This window comes from Abramis brama (assembly GCF_963993115.1).
Source record: "Abramis brama genome assembly, chromosome: 17".
Classification (NCBI taxonomy): domain Eukaryota; kingdom Metazoa; phylum Chordata; class Actinopteri; order Cypriniformes; family Leuciscidae; genus Abramis; species Abramis brama.
Window position 1 is genome coordinate 18,420,377 of NC_139979.1, and position 19,536 is coordinate 18,439,912.

Here is a 19,536-nt window from a genome sequence, read left to right on the forward strand (position 1 = left end):
GCTCAAGGCCTGTAGACCAAGATGTGTGTGCATCGGAGGTCTGCTAATTGTTACACCTGTAGTACAGTGGGGGAAGCCGTAATCTGCTAATTGGTCAGTTTGAATGTCTCAGATTTGGGTTTCAGTCACATGGTCAAAGAAGGGATACAAGATTATATCTGTTGCTGTCTGTTTTTCTGAGCTCTTTTCTCTCTAATGCTCCTCTGCCTGTATACCTGAGCCCTGCCTTCCTGGGAAACTCATATTATCTCATAATTATACATAATTATCTCCCAGATAACAATTTGGGTACAATTAACTATGTTTTATCACCTTATTTTATAACCAATTCAAGTATAACCATAACCAAATACTGAATAAGTAGCAGTGAGTGGTAATGGACAAGACATTATGATTCACCCCATCATACTGATAACAGTTCTTTAGTCATTCTACAATCCTGAAGACTGAACCACTGTAGGAAACCACCCTTACAACTCTTTTGTCTGAAGGAGACATGCAGGCATCCTCAGGGAATATCATCCTATCTCGGCAGCAGCAGGGCCCAAATCACGGACTGCAGATGCCTGTTCCTCTTTCCTTGAGAAAAGGGACAAGCGTGAATGTAGATTTTTCATTGTAAACTTTTCGCAGTGAGCTCGTTCAGCTCCTTTGAGAACTGAATGTGCGTACTCCACTGGCAGATAACACGGAGCTCATGCATGTCGTCTGGTGTCATGCAAAAACACGGAGAAAAACACTTCCCAAAACTCCTGTCCACCTGCCACACTCTACAAACAAACGGCTCCTGAAGACAAAAAAGCTGATGATGTGTAACTTAGGGGCCCTTTTATGAGCACTTTCAAAGGAAACAGGTAGCAGCTGACAAAATGAACATATCCCTCTTATTTTAAGAAGGTGGATACAAAAAATATTAAACAATAAAGCTCATTTGAAATTGAAAAATGTAACACTTTTTGGAAATCACTGGCATACAATGCTAAACATTACTGATTTATTTACAATTTTTATTTTATTTTAACCCATTGATGCTTTTTTATGCCAAATTGTGTAGCTATAGTTAACATTAACAAGTTAGCAAGATGTAAAAACTCATATTTCAAACCATCTATGCTTTTTTATGCCAAATTGTGTAGCTTTAGTTAACATTAACAAGTTAGCAAGATATAAAAACTCACACCTACAGTATTTAACGTATTTTTTTCATATAAATAAGATTTAATGTTTGGAGTACTTAATTTTTAAAACAGAGTAATTATGGCTGGTTCCCTATGTGCTTTTTCTTAATGTGTTTCGTGCAGTATTCAGAATAAGACAGTATACAGTGTCTATTTATACAGTAATGCTCACTGAGGCCTGCAGAGGGCAGTGTGTCTCTTAAAAAAACTGGCTTGTCCAGACTGCTTATGTCTCTAATCTCTTTAAGTCTTTAGCTATCCAAACCTTCCACCCTTTCTTCAAATCAGCTTGCAAACACTGCTCATCCCTGCTATAGGGTGAAAAATCAATGTCACACCCTGTATCATATCATATGCACATCCTGCATTGTTTACATAAAAACAAACAGGTTATCTGTCTTTCTTGGCACTTCAGTGCAGTCCGTCTTTCTCTTTAATATCTACAGTTCTAACTGCTAATAGTGCTGCTGATACTTAAATGTCTTTTTCTGTGTTAAACATATAGAGGAGAATATATATTAAATGTGCTATATGGTAAATGGTCTTTTCTTATAGGGTTTTCAGTATTTTATTCATCCTGTCTTGTGCTTTGGCATGAATTTTCTAATATTCAAAATTAGAGACTCCCCACTGTCCAACACAATATTCACCAACCCCTATATTATAATATTAATAAAACTATAAATATAATATAAATATATATTAACCAGCAATTGCAAGATAAAACCACTTCTTTAATGAAAAACGGCAAATGTTTCAGTCACGTTGTGACATTTCTCAATGCCTAATAAATGCATTCTCAGTGCCACAACCACAATCTTTTTCCCGATTGGAGTTTTGGTCTATGCACCTCATTTATGATTTTTTGAGACGGGGTGAGTTATTCTTCTGTTGTTCCTTAAAGAGATAGTTCACCCCAAAATTTAAATGACCCCATGATTTACTCACCCTCAAACCATCCTAGGTGTATATGACATTCTTCTTTCAGACGAACACAATCGAAGATATATGAAATAATGTCCTGGCTCTTCCAAGCTTTATAATGGCAGTGAATAGAGGATGAAATTTTGAAGCTCAATCCATTCATCATAAAAGATATCCACATGGCTCCGGGGGGTTAAAAAAGGCCTTCTGAAGCGAAGCCATGCATTTGTGTAAGAAAAATATCTATATTTAAAACTTTAAAAACTAAAGTAATTAGCTTCAGGCAGACGTTGTCACATTCACCGTCTGTCTTCGTCCTGCTCACTACAGTTCCCAGAATCCTCCTTGTCTCCACACCTGAACTCACTCCCTCAATTACCCACCTGTTCATCATCATCATCATCAGTTGCATCACCTGTCTTGTGTTCATCTGTGTGTGTATTTAAGTTCCTGGTCTTCACTTGTCTTTTGTCGGTTATTGTTTGTGCACCAGCACACTGTCTCTTGTTTGTTTTGAGTTACTTCCTGTTAATAAACCTTAGTTATTTTGGTACTTCGCTTGGCTTGTCTCCTTCCTCAACCCGGACGTGACAGACGTCCTATGCAAGTCGACATACGCCGAAAGAGTATCCCCTGATGCAGTGTAGAAGTGCCTAAGCTTTAACGCCTCTCACGGTTCAAACTAATAGGGCTGGGCAACAAACTCAAGCATCTCTTCTCTTATATTGAAATTTTCCAACATTTCTCTTTAAAAATTCTAGTTTTAGACCGGTGTTTTGTTTTGTGCTTTCCACTACGCTTTCACATTTGACAATATGTCATGAGTCAGGTAAATCGATGCATCAGCCGTCTGTCGAAGGCTAGTTATTTTAGCTTATAAAGTTTTAAATATGAATATTTTTCTTACAAAAATGCATAGCTTCGCTTCAGAGGTTTGGGCCTGTTGCTGCGCCTGGTCCCTCCACCGTGATCCGTACGGACCAGGCTCCATGGTTCGGCACGCATGTGATTTGCGGATTAATTGGCAAGTTTAACCATCATAGAGTCAAACTTTATCATTTGCATGTGTTTTGTCTTGCCAATTTACACATTGAAGCTATTTTAAACCATTCCAGAGCAAGAAGAGGCAAAAGAGAAGTCAATTCGTTACTTGCGCGCTGTTATCTGTGCACCCAGCCAAACACACCTGAAGCACGTGCACACAGAGAGGTGTCCTACTGACACCTAATTGATTCCTCTTTTGCATTTCCTTGCTCTTAAACAGACAAATACACACACAATTATCTCAAAATACCCATTTTGGCAAGTATTCTCGTAAACACAGTTGGTTATGTCTTGTGAATGTAAACATTTGTGAAAGAAATTAAATGTGTATCATTATATTGGATACGTGCATTTGCCCTAAAAGTGACATCAGCCTATAAATACCTGCTGCTGTCTGTCAATGTCAATCAAACAAAACAGCTTTAACAAAGATTAATCTATTTAATTTATACAGCAAACACTATAGTGTTATTTTACATTTAGACCTAATTATTACATTTCTGTACCTGAATACAACAGTTAGATCTTACTTTATTTGTAACTTTGTTTTATTGTACTCGATTTATATGCTCGTAATTAGTGCATTTGTTCTTTTGTTTATTTACTGACTTCCCTCAACCCAATTATTATTTTTTTCTTTCTGATCAAAAAAGGTTTTCCCACTAACTAGCTGTAGGTTATATCTAGAAGTATGTTGAAAAAAATATTTCCACTATTATATTATTTTATTATAGTAACAACTAATTTAGCAAACTGATTTAGTGATTTGAAATGAAAGCTTTAGCGTAAAGTTCTGCCAGGAAAACTCAATGTTACGTCACTCATTTCTTTCTGGTCTATCCAATCACTATCTAATATTTGGAGTATAAAATATCGTTACTTACACATGTTTGAGTTTGCAGATGACACGAACATCCACCTCCATCCTCCCCACCACCACCACCACCACCAGGTTGGTTCCTGTTCATACCTCCCCGGGGGTCGGCTGCGCCCCTGCCTTCATCTTCAGGCAGGACATGCAAAGTCTGTTACCCTCCGAATGTGAACTGGACATTGTGGTCTGTCAGGACATCTAAGCTATAAACTCTTTTATACATTATCACAATAAAGACATTTATATTTCAGTTACTTCAATTACTACATTTCCATACAAACAATGAACTTAAAAAAAAATAGCTTCAAGTTCATTGCCTACTTACCTGTAGCAAATGTCATTTTGCGTTATAAAATATCAGAGCATTTCTGAATAAATTGTACTGTGGAATTCTGTCTTTTGTTATGCAACTAATGTTTGTTTTTTTTCAGATGAAAGCACAACTAGTTTTCTGTTTCTACCAAAATGTTACTTGTTAACTGACAGCTTAAGAAACAAGATAAATGTTTGTGTTCCATCACGCCTAAAAACCAATGACATTAATTAATTTTATTTGCTCTTAGTTTACCAGCCCATGGTGCATTGTTGTTTACTTAGATGTATGATATCAAAGTGGATGAATGTAAAGTAACTGAAGTAACTCATTTCCTACAGTGCATACAGTAGTTTTCAGATAATCCTGTATTGGACAGATTATCTCTGTTTTTTTGTGTGTGTTTTTTTTTTATACCAGGCTGCCTTTTCTCATCTATATCTACAAAACTTTATCTGTGCACCACTACAAAACTTTTTTTTTAACAGTTCTTGTCCCAAAGTAAATGAGAATGATTTATATACAATGCATTGTATTATTTATTTGAAATAGAATTTGCATCAAGCACTGGTCAAATCAAAGGTTTGTATTTTTTTCTGTAAGCAAAACTCCCTATCAGACACAGACTCTCACTGAAGGCCTCTATATGAGCACATGATTATATCTTATTTACTTCCGCACTAAATTTAGAGCAACTGAAAACAGCTTTGTGAAAGTGAAGCTCATATAGAGTTCAGCTGTCCTGCAGTGAGCATCTGTGTATGATGGGGAGTTTTCAGCCTTCATATTTCCAAATTATTTATCTTCTAATATCAGCTTTATTGGAATGCGAAGGTAAGAATCATTATATGAAGTCAAATTCCTTTTACCAACATATAAATATGTAAACATAGAGATATGCATAATATCAATTGGGTGTGTAAAGGCAGCATAGGTGTGACATGCATATGATCAGTGTCATTCAGGCTACATAATGGTTAATTATTTGGAAATTTTATTGGTGCTAACAAACAGCTTCTGTTCTAGCTAGTAAGTAAAAATTTAAAGTAAGAAAATGATTTACTGAGGACAGTCTTTTTGTTTTTTTAATAAACATTTTTTGGTGTGCAAAGACTTACCCAAACAATACATTTATATAAAACTGATCTAAAAGTCAATGGAAATACTTTACATTTAGGTTCTATAAGTTAGCATTAGTTAATGCGTTTTCTAACATTAACAACGAGCTATACATTTGTTACAGTATTTATTCATCTTTATTAATGATAGTTGATTTTTTTTTTTTTTTTTTTACATTTTCATTGTTACCTCTGGTCCATTAAGTAATATTAACAGAAATAACTTTAAAAAAATGCTTTTTTATGTATTGGTAAATGTTTAAATGATCATTTACTAATATTAATAATTACTTTAGAAGTATTTTTCATTGTTGGTTCATGGTGACAAATGTAGTTAACAAATGGAACTATGTTTTAAAGTGTTTCCAAATCAATTTATGGATTTTTATACACTGGTAATAAAAAGGATCATTTCAGAAAATGAATTTTTTTACTATAAACCCTGTGGTTGTTTCCTATCCATGTATCAGTTCTCTCAGGATGTCTCGTTTCTCTTTTTAATTTCCCTTTAGCTCAGACGGCGAGACCATGCGAGCAGGTCCATCAGCTAAACATAAACTCTCTTCAGGGCGACTATATGTCCATTTCTTGCCTAACCACAACACATCCGCTGGAGTCTCTGACAGTGAAACTACGCAGAACCGACCCGGTTAAAGACATCTTTAACTCTCCAGCATTAGAGCATCAGAGATGGTCTGTGAGAAATGATGCTGGAAATGTTACACTTTACCTGAAAGACATCAGTTTATCTGATAAAGGACATTATGACTGTCAGGTCTACAATGATGGGGACTGCCTTAAAGCTACTCAATTTAACCTGAGTGTCATAAGTAAGAATGCAATTTTTTCAATCAAGCTAATAATCCTCATTGGAGAGCCATTTACATATATAATATGAATGCTAATGTGTTTCTCTGGTTTCAGAGTGTAAAACTTTGGACTCTGTTCATGCAACGCTAAAGACGTCAGTGTTGCTGCCATGCTCTGAACATCCACTGCAAAACAGAACTGATCAAATAACTTGGACAATCGTTACTGGTGACAAATCAAAAAAGATAGACCAATATCGCCCTCCACACAAGCCCTCAAACAGCACAGAGAGAGACCCGAAGCCTCTGTATGAGAGAGCGAGAATACTAGGGAATGGATCTCTGTTTATAAGGGATGCAGTAAACACTGATGGATTATGGTATCGGTGCAGAGTGAGTGAAAAAACCTGCTATGAGGTGAAGCTGGTAATAAAGGGTATGTTTTCAATCCAAAATTTTAGAATTTAATCTAATTAATCAATATCATGCAGGCAAGTGCTGTTGTTCCGGATAACACAGCCACGCTAACATTTATATCAATGGCACGGCCGTGATGTTGCTTTTACATGACAGATCAATAAACAAGTTAATTTAGATTTTACTAACTAAAATTTTAACCACAAAAAGGCCAGGTGGTATAATTTTGCTCCACCAATGAAAATAGTGCCAAACAAGCTCGCAAAGCAGAATGAACTATTGCATCACTGAGCAACAGATTCCAAAATGAATCAGTTTAAACTAATTATTTGTGTGAATAATTCAAAGAGTCACTTGTCGCCACCTATTGGCATAATTATAATATGCCGAAAGAGCCACTGAAAAATCTTCACCACTAATGCACAAACTGACAGTCTACTTTGTATAAGACAAATGGGTTAACATTTGTATTATTGTCTAAATATCTTCTGAGAATGTTATTAACATTAACAAAGTCTCTAAAAAGCCAAAAATAATTACTATTATAGGCTGCTGTGTTTATAAAAGGAATGCTAAATCTAACCCTAATTTTTAGATAATTTTTTTAACGTAAAATGTTTGAAATTTAATTATAGATTATGGGATCTCTCATTCGACAACAAAACTGGAAACACTTTCCACAACTTGTTCTAAGACAAGCACCTATATGTTTGTGTGTGTGTGTGTGTGTGTGTGTGTGTGTGTGTGTGTGTGTGGGTGGGTGGGTGGGTGTGTGTGTGTGTGTGTGTGTGTGTGATCAAAATATCCTAATTAAACTGATATTTAATATGCTCTTTTTTGTGTGTGTGTGTGTGTGTGTGTGTGTGTGTGTGTGTGTGTGTGATCAAAATATCCTAATTAAACTGATATTTAATATGCTCTTTTTTGTGTCAACCTCAGCTTACAGTCGTGTTGTCCAGACTGAAGGCAACATTGATGCGAGTTCAGAAGTGACAACTAATCTGACAGCACTAGTGATGGTCACAATAGTGTCTCTGTGTGTCCTCATTACACTGATCATATGTGTGATTCTTTATTTCAAAAAACAAAGGAGCAATATCAACAGACAAAGTAAGTCCTCAACTGTAGTTCTGAAAAGTTTAACACTGTTGAATTGTCACTGTCATAGCAATGGCTTATTGGAAAGGAGAAAGGAAGTGATGACTGATATTGTCATCAGAACAGAGTTTATATGTTTATATAATACTTCCTGTTATATATTAATCCTTGACTAACTGAGCAGTTATTCAAACAGAAACCAGGATCAGCAACACTGCAAACCCTCAAACATTTGCTGGTTTTGCAGATGTTTTCCTTCAAATTAGTGATTTTAAAAGTAGATGTTCCTTCTGCAATTGTAAGATGTGATATTAGTATGTCAGTGTGTCAGTAAGGGAATGTTAAATGCTAAATGTATAAAGATTTAGGTGATTTTAAGTCTTATGGGTGTGTTTAGATGATTGATGAGGTTGTGTTGCAATGAGAAGTGAAATGCAGCCTGAATGTTAAGATGTTAATGTTAAGAGTGCAAAAAAACACTTCAAGGGGTGTACAATCCATATCCCGGTGCTCTGATGTAGTGATAATAATTTGACTCATAAAAATGTATCAAACCAAGGCACTCGAGAATTTAAGTAAATGTATATTAAAAGCCTTTATTTCATCATGGCTTAGGCAATTAAAAACTTTTTTCAAATGGCCGCATATCGACGCATTTAGACTAATGAGCCTTTCTTTGTGGTGTGGGTAGCAAACACACTCTGAGTCATTTTATGCAGCAATGGTAAGTCATGTGACAATCACCTGATTATAATATAGAATAGTCACAAGAGAGAAGAATTTGTTAATAGAGAAGACATATCTCACCAAAACATAATTAAAGATATATATAATATAATATAACATTAAAGTGTAACAAATCAGAATCAACAATGTATTCCATGTTGGAAAGAAAATACATTTTAAAATATTATAACTTTTGTACTATATAATGATGGTTGAAGTTGACCTGATGGTAAAGTACCTCTTTTTCATCTTTTGTAGCAACATCAAATTGCCGGTTCTCTGCATATTATTCCCAAATTGCAGATGGTAAGTGACATTTGTTGTAAAATGTTTAGAAGACATATAAAAATGTAACTGATGACAGTCTTTTTTTTTTTTTTTTCTGACAGGGATTGATGGCCCATTGTATTCTTTAGTGGAACGAAGCACAGGAACCATGACCTCCTGTAAGTTACCACAAAGTATTATTTATATCATTAATTGTATATGAAAAAAAGTGTTATCAGTTCAAACAACACATTAAACAAAACTTAAATAATTGCAGGTGGTCAAAATAAATTTTTGAACTTTATCTCCCAACAGTTGTAGCTGAACAAGCAGAAGCTCCAGCATGTATTGTAAACCATAACGTGTATGAACATTGTGAAATTAATAATTGTGAGGCTTTTTAATGTTTTTTGACATGACCGTCTTTGAGTAATTCCTAATTTGGTAAATTAGTCGCTAATTATAATAAAGGGGAAAATCTGTCATACAAACAAGTTTTGGGTGACACTCACTATGATTTTGTTTTATTGTTTTTTAATCCTCTAATGTGAAACTTATGTTTTTTCAAATTCAACTTAAAGATGGCCAAAACAACTATCATCCATTTTTTATCACCACACTGTCTGACTGAGAATTGTTTTGTGAAGGACAGTCATAGCATGATACAAACTGATGATTTTATAACTGATGCAAGAATTAGAGAGTTGAAGACATAAATAGACATTACTACGGTGGCCGAGAGAGCTCAACGCGCTGCAAATGAAGAAAACACATGCAAACAGAAAAAAACGCATGCAAACAGAAAAAAACACATGCAAATAGAAAAAAACACATGCAAATAGAAAAAAACACCAGCGAATAAGAAAACATCTTCATCAGTTTTACAACTCACGTGCGTCCCAATACTCACAACACAACCAAATACGGAAACGCGCTGCAATTAGTGATGGGCGGATCGATCCTGAAGTATCGATACTTCGATACTGACGTGGTATCGAAAAGGATCGATCCTCACATAAAAATATCGATCCCAATGTGTGTTTTTTTTTAATTAATTTAGCACGCAATTCAGTGCGTAAAATAAGCTTCTAAGTGGAAAAATAAGCGAATGTTAGTGGATAATTGTGTAGGATAGAACTTTTTCTCCTAGTAATTTGGATACAAGACGAAACCAATCAATCACAGAGAGCGTTCGATGCTGGTGCTGCGCTGAGTTCACAGGCCCAGTGCGTTTGGGAAACGAAGCCTTGCTTAGATGACAGAGAAACAATCGGGAGTTATTTCGCAATAAACAAACCAAAAGTGTACATAATGGTTCAAAATGTTGATATCAGTAAGATTTTTTAAATGAAATTAATATTTTTTATTCAACAAGGATCGATGCATTTAAATTGATCAAAAGTGACAGTCAAGGGTTTTACACTGTTAAAAAAAATCTACTTCATATAAATGGTGTTCTTTCAACTTTGTTCATCAAATAATTCTGCATAAAATATATCATGGTTTCCACAAAAATATGAAACTGTTTTCAACATTGATAATAATAAGAAATGTTTCCTGAGCAGCAAATCAGCATATTAAAATTAATTATCATCATGACTGGAGTAATGATGCCGAAAATTCAGCTTTGATCACATGAATAAATTAGTTTACTATGGCATAGAAAACAGATAGCCTATGTTAAATTGTAATATTACAGTTTTTACTGTATTTTTGATCAAATAAATGCAGAAGAGAATTAAAAATCTTACAGACCCCAAACTTTTGAACAGTAGGCTAGTACTAGTAGGCTAGTACTATAATTAGGGTATTTTTGTAAAAGTCACTGACTAATTACAGGCGAGTTGAGAGCACAAATCACAAAATATTTAGGCCTAGTAGTCATGAGAACATATTCAGATTCAGATTTATTAATGATGCATTCACCTCATAAATCATGACACACTGCTCTAGCACAGGAAAGTGCATACAAGTTCAAGTGCATGCTTTTAAAATGAAAAAGTATCGGTATCGGTATCGATATCGGCGATACTGGCCCTGTATTTACTTGGTATCGGATCGATACCGAAATTTGCAGTATCGCCCATCACTAGCTGCAATTACAGAAACGCGCTGCAAAAGTTCACAACACAACCAAACAGAAACGCGCTGCAAATAGAACAGAACACAACGGAAATGTTTCCGGGGAACCCAATAAGTGACGGACGGACGGCTCGCGAGCTTTACCAGAGAGACGCGGGCTCTGGCTTTACCTATGCCCTACTCTCTTAAAAGGGCAGACGGCAGAGCCCTTGAATTGGGCACTTTGGAGGGAGCGGGGCACTTCCCAGATAGCAAGGTGACATTGATTAAATGTTGAAATTCCATCAGAATCATCATTTTGGTTGAGGTTGAAAATTCAATGCTAAATAATATTGGATCAATGTTGAAAAATCAATGCTAAAATAATATTGGAACAATGTTGAAAATTCAATGTTAAAATAATATTGAATCAATGTTGATAATTCAATGTTTTTCAGTGTTGAAAAGACAAACGTTGAATCAATGTTGATTTTTGGTCAGCTTAAATTTCTCCACTGGTTGCCTAGAGACAATCCTAACATTGGTTGCCAACCAATCAGATGAAAGCGTGGCATAACGGTCAACAGATTTCAAGCGCGGCATAACAGATTTCAAGCGCGAAACAGACAGACAGACGAAGCATTCGGGCAACGACAAAGTGATTTTTAGAGGTAAGTTAATCTTAAATCTCTAATCTTTCATTTCTCAATTTTATTTATCTATATTTCTTACAACTTGTTTGCTTTTCCTGGGTGAGTCGGAATTAACTGCTATGTTAAATGTAGGCCTATTAGTAACATGAACACAAACCAACGGCCGGGATTTTCCCTAATAATATATTGAATTTCAATTTGTCTTTTATCAAACGCCGTGGGTAAATTGTTCATTTTCATTCTAGGGCGAACTAACCCTGAAGTTAAAAAAGGTGCAAAGAAGCGGGAGTTCTTTGGGCACGCAAATGGAAGACGACATGTAACGTTAGCCTACGATGGGTAATATATTTTTTGTATTCAAATAATAGCAAGCTATTTGTTTTTTTATTAAATTATATCTGAGTTCTGATTTCTGTTCTGGTTCTTTTGTTTTATGGTTACTTAGCTATGTTGCTCTTGTTTTTGTTTTATTTTATAATGCATGTTATATCTTTTTTTATTTTATAATGCATGTTATATCTTGTTTTATTTTTTAATGCATGCTATATCGTTTAATGTTGTTCTTCTGTAAAGCATTTTGGTCTGTTCTAAATGTGCTAAATAAAATTGAATTTGAAAAGTTTATCAGAGAAATGTTTCATTCTTTCTTACCGTAGTAGGCTACTGCGCTGTTTTTGTCTTTGTCACCACGAAATGCAATTTTTTTCTGAATGTGATATTTCCTGTTCAGTTTTGGGGGCATAAATAAATACATTTACTTGTAAACTGAAGGATGTAGTTTACTTTGAATGACATTTTGATTAAAAACATATTTAATTGCAACCGTACATGGTCTCTGTCTGAAATGAGTCATTTAAAGATTCAAGCACAGTACAAGCATGATAACTAGCATAGAATCTTGCTGTACATAAAGCAAGATTGATTTTATATTGTTTCTATGTTGATTCAATGTTAAATAAGTGATTTAATTATGGTTGAAATAATATTGATTTTATGACCATATTGATTGATTTTTCATCGTTGAAATAACATTATTTCAGGGTGCAAACCTGATGAAAAATCAATGTTAAATTTCAACATTGATTCAATGATCTTTTGGTTAATACATTAACATTGATTCAATGTAGATTCAATGTTGGTCTGCTATCTGGGTTGTGTGCCATTATGTTGATGAAGGGAGCAACGAAAGACAACGTAATTTCCTCATTATTTTCACCTGGGATGTTCCCATGACAACGCAGCGCGTGTCCATCAGCTGAATAACTGTTCTTACCAGAAATATAGTATTAATGCTGTTAACATAACTGTTGCAAATAAATATACATTTTATACAACAAAGTTTTTAAAATATGTGTTATATCTTTGTGTGAGTGTCTCAACTTTAAAACTTGCTGTCTCATATTTGGACCTATAGCTACATTCTAACATTTCTTACGAAACTTATTTTAACATAACATGACAAAATGTGTTCAATGTAACTGATGTATAGATTAATGTCTTTTCCTCGTTCTTTTTCTCTATCTTTTTTATTTATTTATTTATTTTAGTCTTCAGCTCATTGTTCTTTTTAGTATTCTTATGACATTGAACATATCGCAAATACATTTTGTATATTGTATACAAAGTTGTATGTCATAAACGTGTCATCTTTGTATGTTTTGCAAAAAAATATAAAATAAATAATAATAATAAAAGTAGACAGCTGTAAGCACGTCCTAGCCGTCCGTCCGTCACTTATTGGGTTCCCCGGAAACATTTCCGTTGTGTTCTGTTCTATTTGCAGCGCGTTTCTGTTTGGTTGTGTTGTGAACTTTTGCAGCGCGTTTCTGTAATTGCAGCGCGTTTCCGTATTTGGTTGTGTTGTGAGTATTGGGACGCACGTTTGTTGTAAAACTGATGAAGATGTTTTCTTATTCGCTGGTGTTTTTTTCTATTTGCATGTGTTTTTTTCTGTTTGCATGCGTTTTTTTCTGTTTGCATGTGTTTTCTTCATTTGCAGCGCGTTGAGCTCTCTCGGCCACCGTACATTACAGATTCCAGTCTCATCATAGCAGCTGGTTTATCAAGTGTTATATATATATATATATATATATATATATATATATATATATATATATATATATATATGAAGAGTGGAAGGTAAATTCATCAGATACATTAAACACATTTAAGAATTAACAGTATACAGGGGTTGGGTTCAGTTCTTGTGAAAAGCTTATTGTGGTTTTCCATGTTATTAATGTCACGTTATCGTGTAGTTTAATTATTTTTCTTAAGAAATCTGGACAGGTTGCACATTAAGATTTCATCATCACTTTCATGTGAAACCATCTAAAACCATCATTTGGTATACCAGAAGTATTTCACAAAGAGTCAAATCCACACCCTTCACACAAACACACCAGCCTGGTCTCATTGTTAATACGTAGGTATAATTACGTAATTTTCAAAGATAGAAAACGCCTTTTGTGTCTCACGGTAAATAAACCAAATATTACAAAATGGTTAAACGATTAAAGAAGGTATTTTTAAGGTTTTAAAGTGTATTCTTGTTTAACACCGTGTCGTGTAGGCTAATCCTCCGAAACGACTCGAGTTTGCAGCAGAAGGCACGAACAGAGCGAAATGTTATTATTTATGAGTAGTAGCCTATACGTTATTATGAGTAGGCTAACGTTAAACTGTACCCTATTAATAAATGCGACTGAAACTTTAATTGATAAGACAATTGAATGCAATAGAGTAAAAAAAAAAATAATGCCACGATTTTAATATGCATAAGTTAAATAGGAATACGTAGCCTACACATTTGTACGTCGGTAACAGACAGCAAGCCAACATTAAATAAACATTGTTTTTCCATCTGAATCATCATTATGGTTGATATTGAAATTTCAATGCAAAATAAATGTTGAATCACCATTACCATATCGATGAAAACCTGATGTTATTAATGTTGATGGCAACAATATTGGAACAACATTGAGTTATCTTTATGATTGATTAAGCATATTGATATTTGGTTTACCGGGCGATCGCTTGAAAAGTCATTGATTTATAGTTGACCAGGAAACGACGCTGTTGTTGAAAAGTCATCGACATATAGTTGACCGGGAAATATGATTGAAAATGCATCGATATAGTTGACCGGGAAATATGATTGAAAATCCATCGATTTTTGGTTGACCGGGAGATCAACACCAACGTACTGCACCGGACACAGCTCATTTCTGGACCCTTGGCACAAGCGTAAGCTTGCTTAATGTTCGATATGAATGAATTAGCCTACTGTTAGGCTGTCGGGGTTATTATTAAATTACTGTTAGGGGTTTATTATTAAATAAATAATAATGGGGGGGGGGGGGGGGTTATAATATTAGATTATATCTAATATATTAGATATATTCCTCTAATATTCCTCCATGCACCCAGTATTTAAGCAGAAATTAATATAAATGTGAAAAATATAAATAATTTTTCGACCAGAAAAATCTTTTGTCTATGGTAACTCTAATCAATACATTTACTATTTAATTAGTTATAAGTATCCAGTTATATTAAATTTGTTGAGTTAACAATTAGTTCTGAACTAATAAAATAATAAACATGAATTTTTTAGAGTCACTTGGCCTCATAAATTGTCCTTATGAAAGATGTCACTGCAAGCTAAACCTTTTTGCCTCCCTTTAATTTGAATACATCCATGAACATATTGGGCAGTTTTGAAAAGTGCTTTGAATGTAGGGGAAACATGATAAGCTAGCCTACAACACATGGACAAATATCCGATTATTGAAAAATCATAGGCCTATATGCTACTGAATTTGTTCCAAGTGTTCAAATATGTGTTCTGTTTAACTTAAAGGCAATTTTTTTGCATTGTGATTTTATTTGAGATGCTATTTGTTATTTATATAATCTTTATTTGAGATTATAAGATGCTCTTACTCAGCAGATGGGGACAGCCGCCGTCACCCAATTCACTTTTGCTGCACTATCTATGCGTCAGACCGGGCGGGAGGTACTGGACGACAAAATGTTCAGGCATCAGAGGACATTGAAGTGTAAATAAAGAGTACAAATAATTAAATAAAAAGGCTAATAAAAATGAATTTGTTTTAGTGTGGTGTGTTCAGTGTTTTATACACGATTTCAAATGTTCCATTGAAACAAATGTACGATTGAAATTCCATTGAAATCACGTTGATCCTTAGTTCAGTTGAAATTTCAACATTGTTTCAATATTCCTGATAATTGAAATACCATTGAAATTCCGTTGATCTATGGACAGGATTTCAACGTTGTTTCAATATACAGGGTGCAAAATGATGTAGAATCAACATCAGAGTCCGATGTTGATTCAATGACTTAATGTTGAAAACGGAATGTTGATTTAACATAGTTTCAATGACTGTTTGCTATCTGGCGTAAATAAATTACGTTTTTGTGCTGTCAATATGTAAATGTTATACGTTTTAGTGCTGTAAATACGTCTGTATTATACGTTTCTGTGTATAAAACGTAAGCAAACATGCCAGTGTGGGCCCACTGTGGGTAAGTGTGGGTTTTCTGTGGGACAGTGTGGGCAAGGGCAAACCCTTTCGGGCCCCATGTGGGCTTTCTGTGGGCAAGCCCACTGTGGGACTGCCCACAGAAAACCCACACGGGCCCCCAGTGGGTTAGCCCATGTGGGGCCCATAGCAGTTTTGCCCATTTGGGCCCCCATTAGGATTTACTGTGGGCAACCCACTGTGGGACTGCCCACAGAAAACCCACACGGGCCCCCAGTGGGTTAGCCCATGCGGGGCCCATAGCAGTTTTGCCCATTTGGGCCCCCATTAGGATTTACTGTGGGCAACCCACTGTGGGACTGCCCACAGAAAACCCACACGAGCCCCCAGTGGGTTACCCCATGCGGGGCCCATAGCAGTTTTACCCATTTGGGCCCCCATTAGGATTTACTGTGGGCAACCCACTGTGGGACTGCCCACAGAAAAACCCACACGGGCCCCTAGTGGGTTAGCCCATGCGGGGCCCATAGCAGTTTTACCCATTTGGGCCCCCATTAGGATTTACTGTGGGCAACCCACTGTGGGACTGCCCACAGAAAACCCACACAGGCCCCCAGTGGGTTAGCCCATGCGGGGCCCATAGCAGTTTTACCCATTTGGGCCACCATGAGGGTTTACTGTGGGCAACTCACCATAACAGTACAGTTAAATCATTGCTTTAAGATTAGAAGCTCAGGGTTAATCAAACTATTTTAACGATCCTGTAAAATGTCATAAATGTTATTTCATTCAACAGTCAATCCCATACTTAACTAAAACTGCACACAGTCAACAAGATAGCAAGACGAGTACTATCTTTACCTGTTTGCTTGTTGCAGCTGTTCCCAGACAGACTGATAAAGTCAGACAGACCACCCAGTTAACACAGAACATTCCCCTAACGTTAGTTTTTGGTTCCCGTTTGATTTTTTTTTTTTTTGGGAACCAAATACTAACGTTAGGGGAACATTCTCTTTTGGTTTTATTTTTATGTAACCATAAAATAATGTTCCCAGAACGTTGCTGGGTGGTTACTTTTAAATAACCTAAAAATAACTTATAGAGAACGTTTTCTAATGGTTATTTTTAAGTTATTATTTTGCAACCATAAAATAACGTTCCCAGAACGTTGCAGGGTGGTTATTTTTTGAATAACCTTAAAGTAACTTATAGAGAACGTTCCCTAATGGATATTTTTAAGTTATTATGTTGCATAATTGATCTCACTGAGGTTATAATTAAACAGGTTTTATTAAAATAGGAACAAATGGAACAAACCAAAATTTTCAAGATATTTTATCTGATTATCAAATAATTCCCTCCATCAATTCTGTTTATGTAAATGCTGCGTGACTTTTACGTGTTTTAATGGGCGCTCGCGCTGAACGTTCGAGCCGCATTTGAACTGGAGCGGAGGCCGTTACCATGGAAACGGGACGACAGCTCAACTGACACAAGCAGTAACTCCGTCTCTCACTGCTGTTTTCACTACTTTCAGGTAAGTTTAGTCCCCAAACTTACACAAATAGTACATACAAATGCTTCTGACACATTCTTTCATGTAAATGACACGCTTCCGTTGAATATTTACTTTATAGAAATGATTTAGTGTCTTCAGGAAAAGTCCGCTAGCATCTCATCCGTTAAGTTAACAGTAGCAGCTAAATTAACTGTATATATCCACAAGTTTCCTACGTCCCATGAGGCATTGCGTCAAAAGTGGGCGCGACTTCCGGTTCGAAGTAAACAAGCGGGAGTTGACACTCATTCATTCATTAGTTGACCGTCATTCAAGATTTAGCGATCCAAACTTAATGATCTGGGAACACAACCTCAACGAAATTAAAAGGGGTGATATAACAGTACCTTTACCATCCGCGGTAGATAGTTGGGAGGATGACGTGAAGAAGTGCCCTCGTATCACGTATGGTAACATTTTTAGCTATTTTGTAGATTCAGTAGCCTGTGATGGTAAGGAGATGAGCAATCTGAAAAGCTCAGAGGCATATCAATATCTACACAGTGATAAAGTCGGTCGAGTGTTGTTTAAGGACGTCGGAAACGACCTTGCGTATCTAAAAGCTGACATTGAGCCGAGCCAGAGCCTGCACGTAACACACCATAAGGCTTGGGTGCTAGTTTCAGTGACAGGTGAAGTACAGACAGTGGGTTGTTCATGTATTGCAGGGCCAGGACGCTCTTGTAGTCATGCAGCAGCACTTTTGTGGAAGGTCAGTAAAGTTTGGACAATTAATGGTACAAAATGTATTATTGTATTGTGTGTTATTGTATATTTTTAACTAATTAATAAATGTACTAAACTGAAATGTTTACTGTGTGTCATTCATGTTCTGTATATGTTGCTTCACAGTAGCCTTGACTTAAAATATTTATTTTAATATTGTTGGATAATAAAATTGAATTCAATTTAGGTTGAAAATGCAGTCAGGCAGGGAAAGACAGGGATGGCATGCACTGATGTGCAAAGGAAGTGGAATTCAGGTGCGAAGAAGAATGTAGGAATGAGGAAGGTGAAGAACATTAATTTTAACCATCACAGGCCATACCACATTTATCCAGGCACATCAACAATGCAAGAATCAACAATGCCTCCCCAACTTTTTAAGAACCACAGAGAGTTCATAGCCTACAGTAATTCATCAGTGATGGCCCCACCCCAGCCAGCAATGACACGTGGGGCCCAGATGGGTTAACTACGGGTTCCATGGGTACTGTGTGGGCATGGGCTTTGGCTGGGTGAAATCAGCGGGTCCCATGTAGGTTTTGTAGTACGAGTCCCACATAGGAAGCCCATATGAGCTGATTACATGGGCCCCATAAGGGACAGGCATGGGCCAAGTGGGCATGGGTTTGAACTGGGAACACATATATGGGTCTTGCATGACATATTTATGGGCCAAGTGGGCATGGGTTTGATCTGGGAACACATATATGGGCCTTGAATGGCATATTTATGGGCCAAGTGGGCATGGGTTTGAACTGGGAATGCACATATGGGTCCTGCATAGAATTTTTATGGGCCAAGTGGGCATGGGTTTGAACTGGGAACACATATATGGGTCTTGCATGACATATTTATGGGCCAAGTGGGCATGGGTTTGATCTGGGAACACATATATGGGTCTTGAATGGCATATTTATGGGCCAAGTGGGCATGGGTTTGATCTGGGAACACATATATGGGTCTTGAATGGCATATTTATGGGCCGAGTGGGCATGGGTTTGAACTGGGAATGCATATATGGGTCCTGCATATAATTTTTATGAGCCAAGTGGGCATGGGTTTGAACTGGGAACACATATATGGGTCCTGCATGGTTTATTTATGGGCCAAGTGGGCATGGATTTGATCTGGGAACACATATATGGGTCCTGCATAGAATTTTTATGGGCCAAGTGGCCATGGGTTTGAACTGGGAACACATATATGGGTCCTGCATGGTACATTTATGGGCAAAGTGGGCATGGGTTTGAACTGGGATA

At 36.2% G+C, this 19,536-nt stretch overlaps 1 protein-coding gene across 1 annotated transcript; it reads left to right on the plus strand.

The window, feature by feature from the left end:
* The first annotated feature begins 5,075 nt into the window (after nt 1–5,075).
* On the plus strand, nt 5,076–9,671 carry LOC311067367 (uncharacterized protein). The gene is made up of 7 exons (XM_084089184.1): nt 5,076–5,167; nt 5,964–6,281; nt 6,376–6,696; nt 7,617–7,787; nt 8,760–8,807; nt 8,891–8,947; nt 9,084–9,671. The coding sequence occupies exons 1-7, from the start codon at nt 5,095–5,097 to the stop codon at nt 9,170–9,172; spliced, it is 1,077 nt and encodes a 358-aa protein (XP_083945310.1). The 5' UTR covers nt 5,076–5,094; the 3' UTR covers nt 9,173–9,671.
* Nucleotides 9,672–19,536: the final 9,865 nt, after the last annotated feature.

What these genes read in the sequence shown, in the direction of transcription:
- LOC311067367 (XM_084089184.1), top strand. Translation starts at nt 5,095, where the DNA reads ATGATGGGGAGTTTTCAGCCTTCATATTTCCAAATTATTTATCTTCTA. An exon ending in AGCTTTATTGGAATGCGAAG is followed by an intron (nt 5,168 to 5,963) that starts GTAAGAATCATT and finishes ATTTCCCTTTAG; the next exon opens with CTCAGACGGCGAGACCATGC. An exon ending in GAGCAATATCAACAGACAAA is followed by an intron (nt 7,788 to 8,759) that starts GTAAGTCCTCAA and finishes CATCTTTTGTAG; the next exon opens with CAACATCAAATTGCCGGTTC.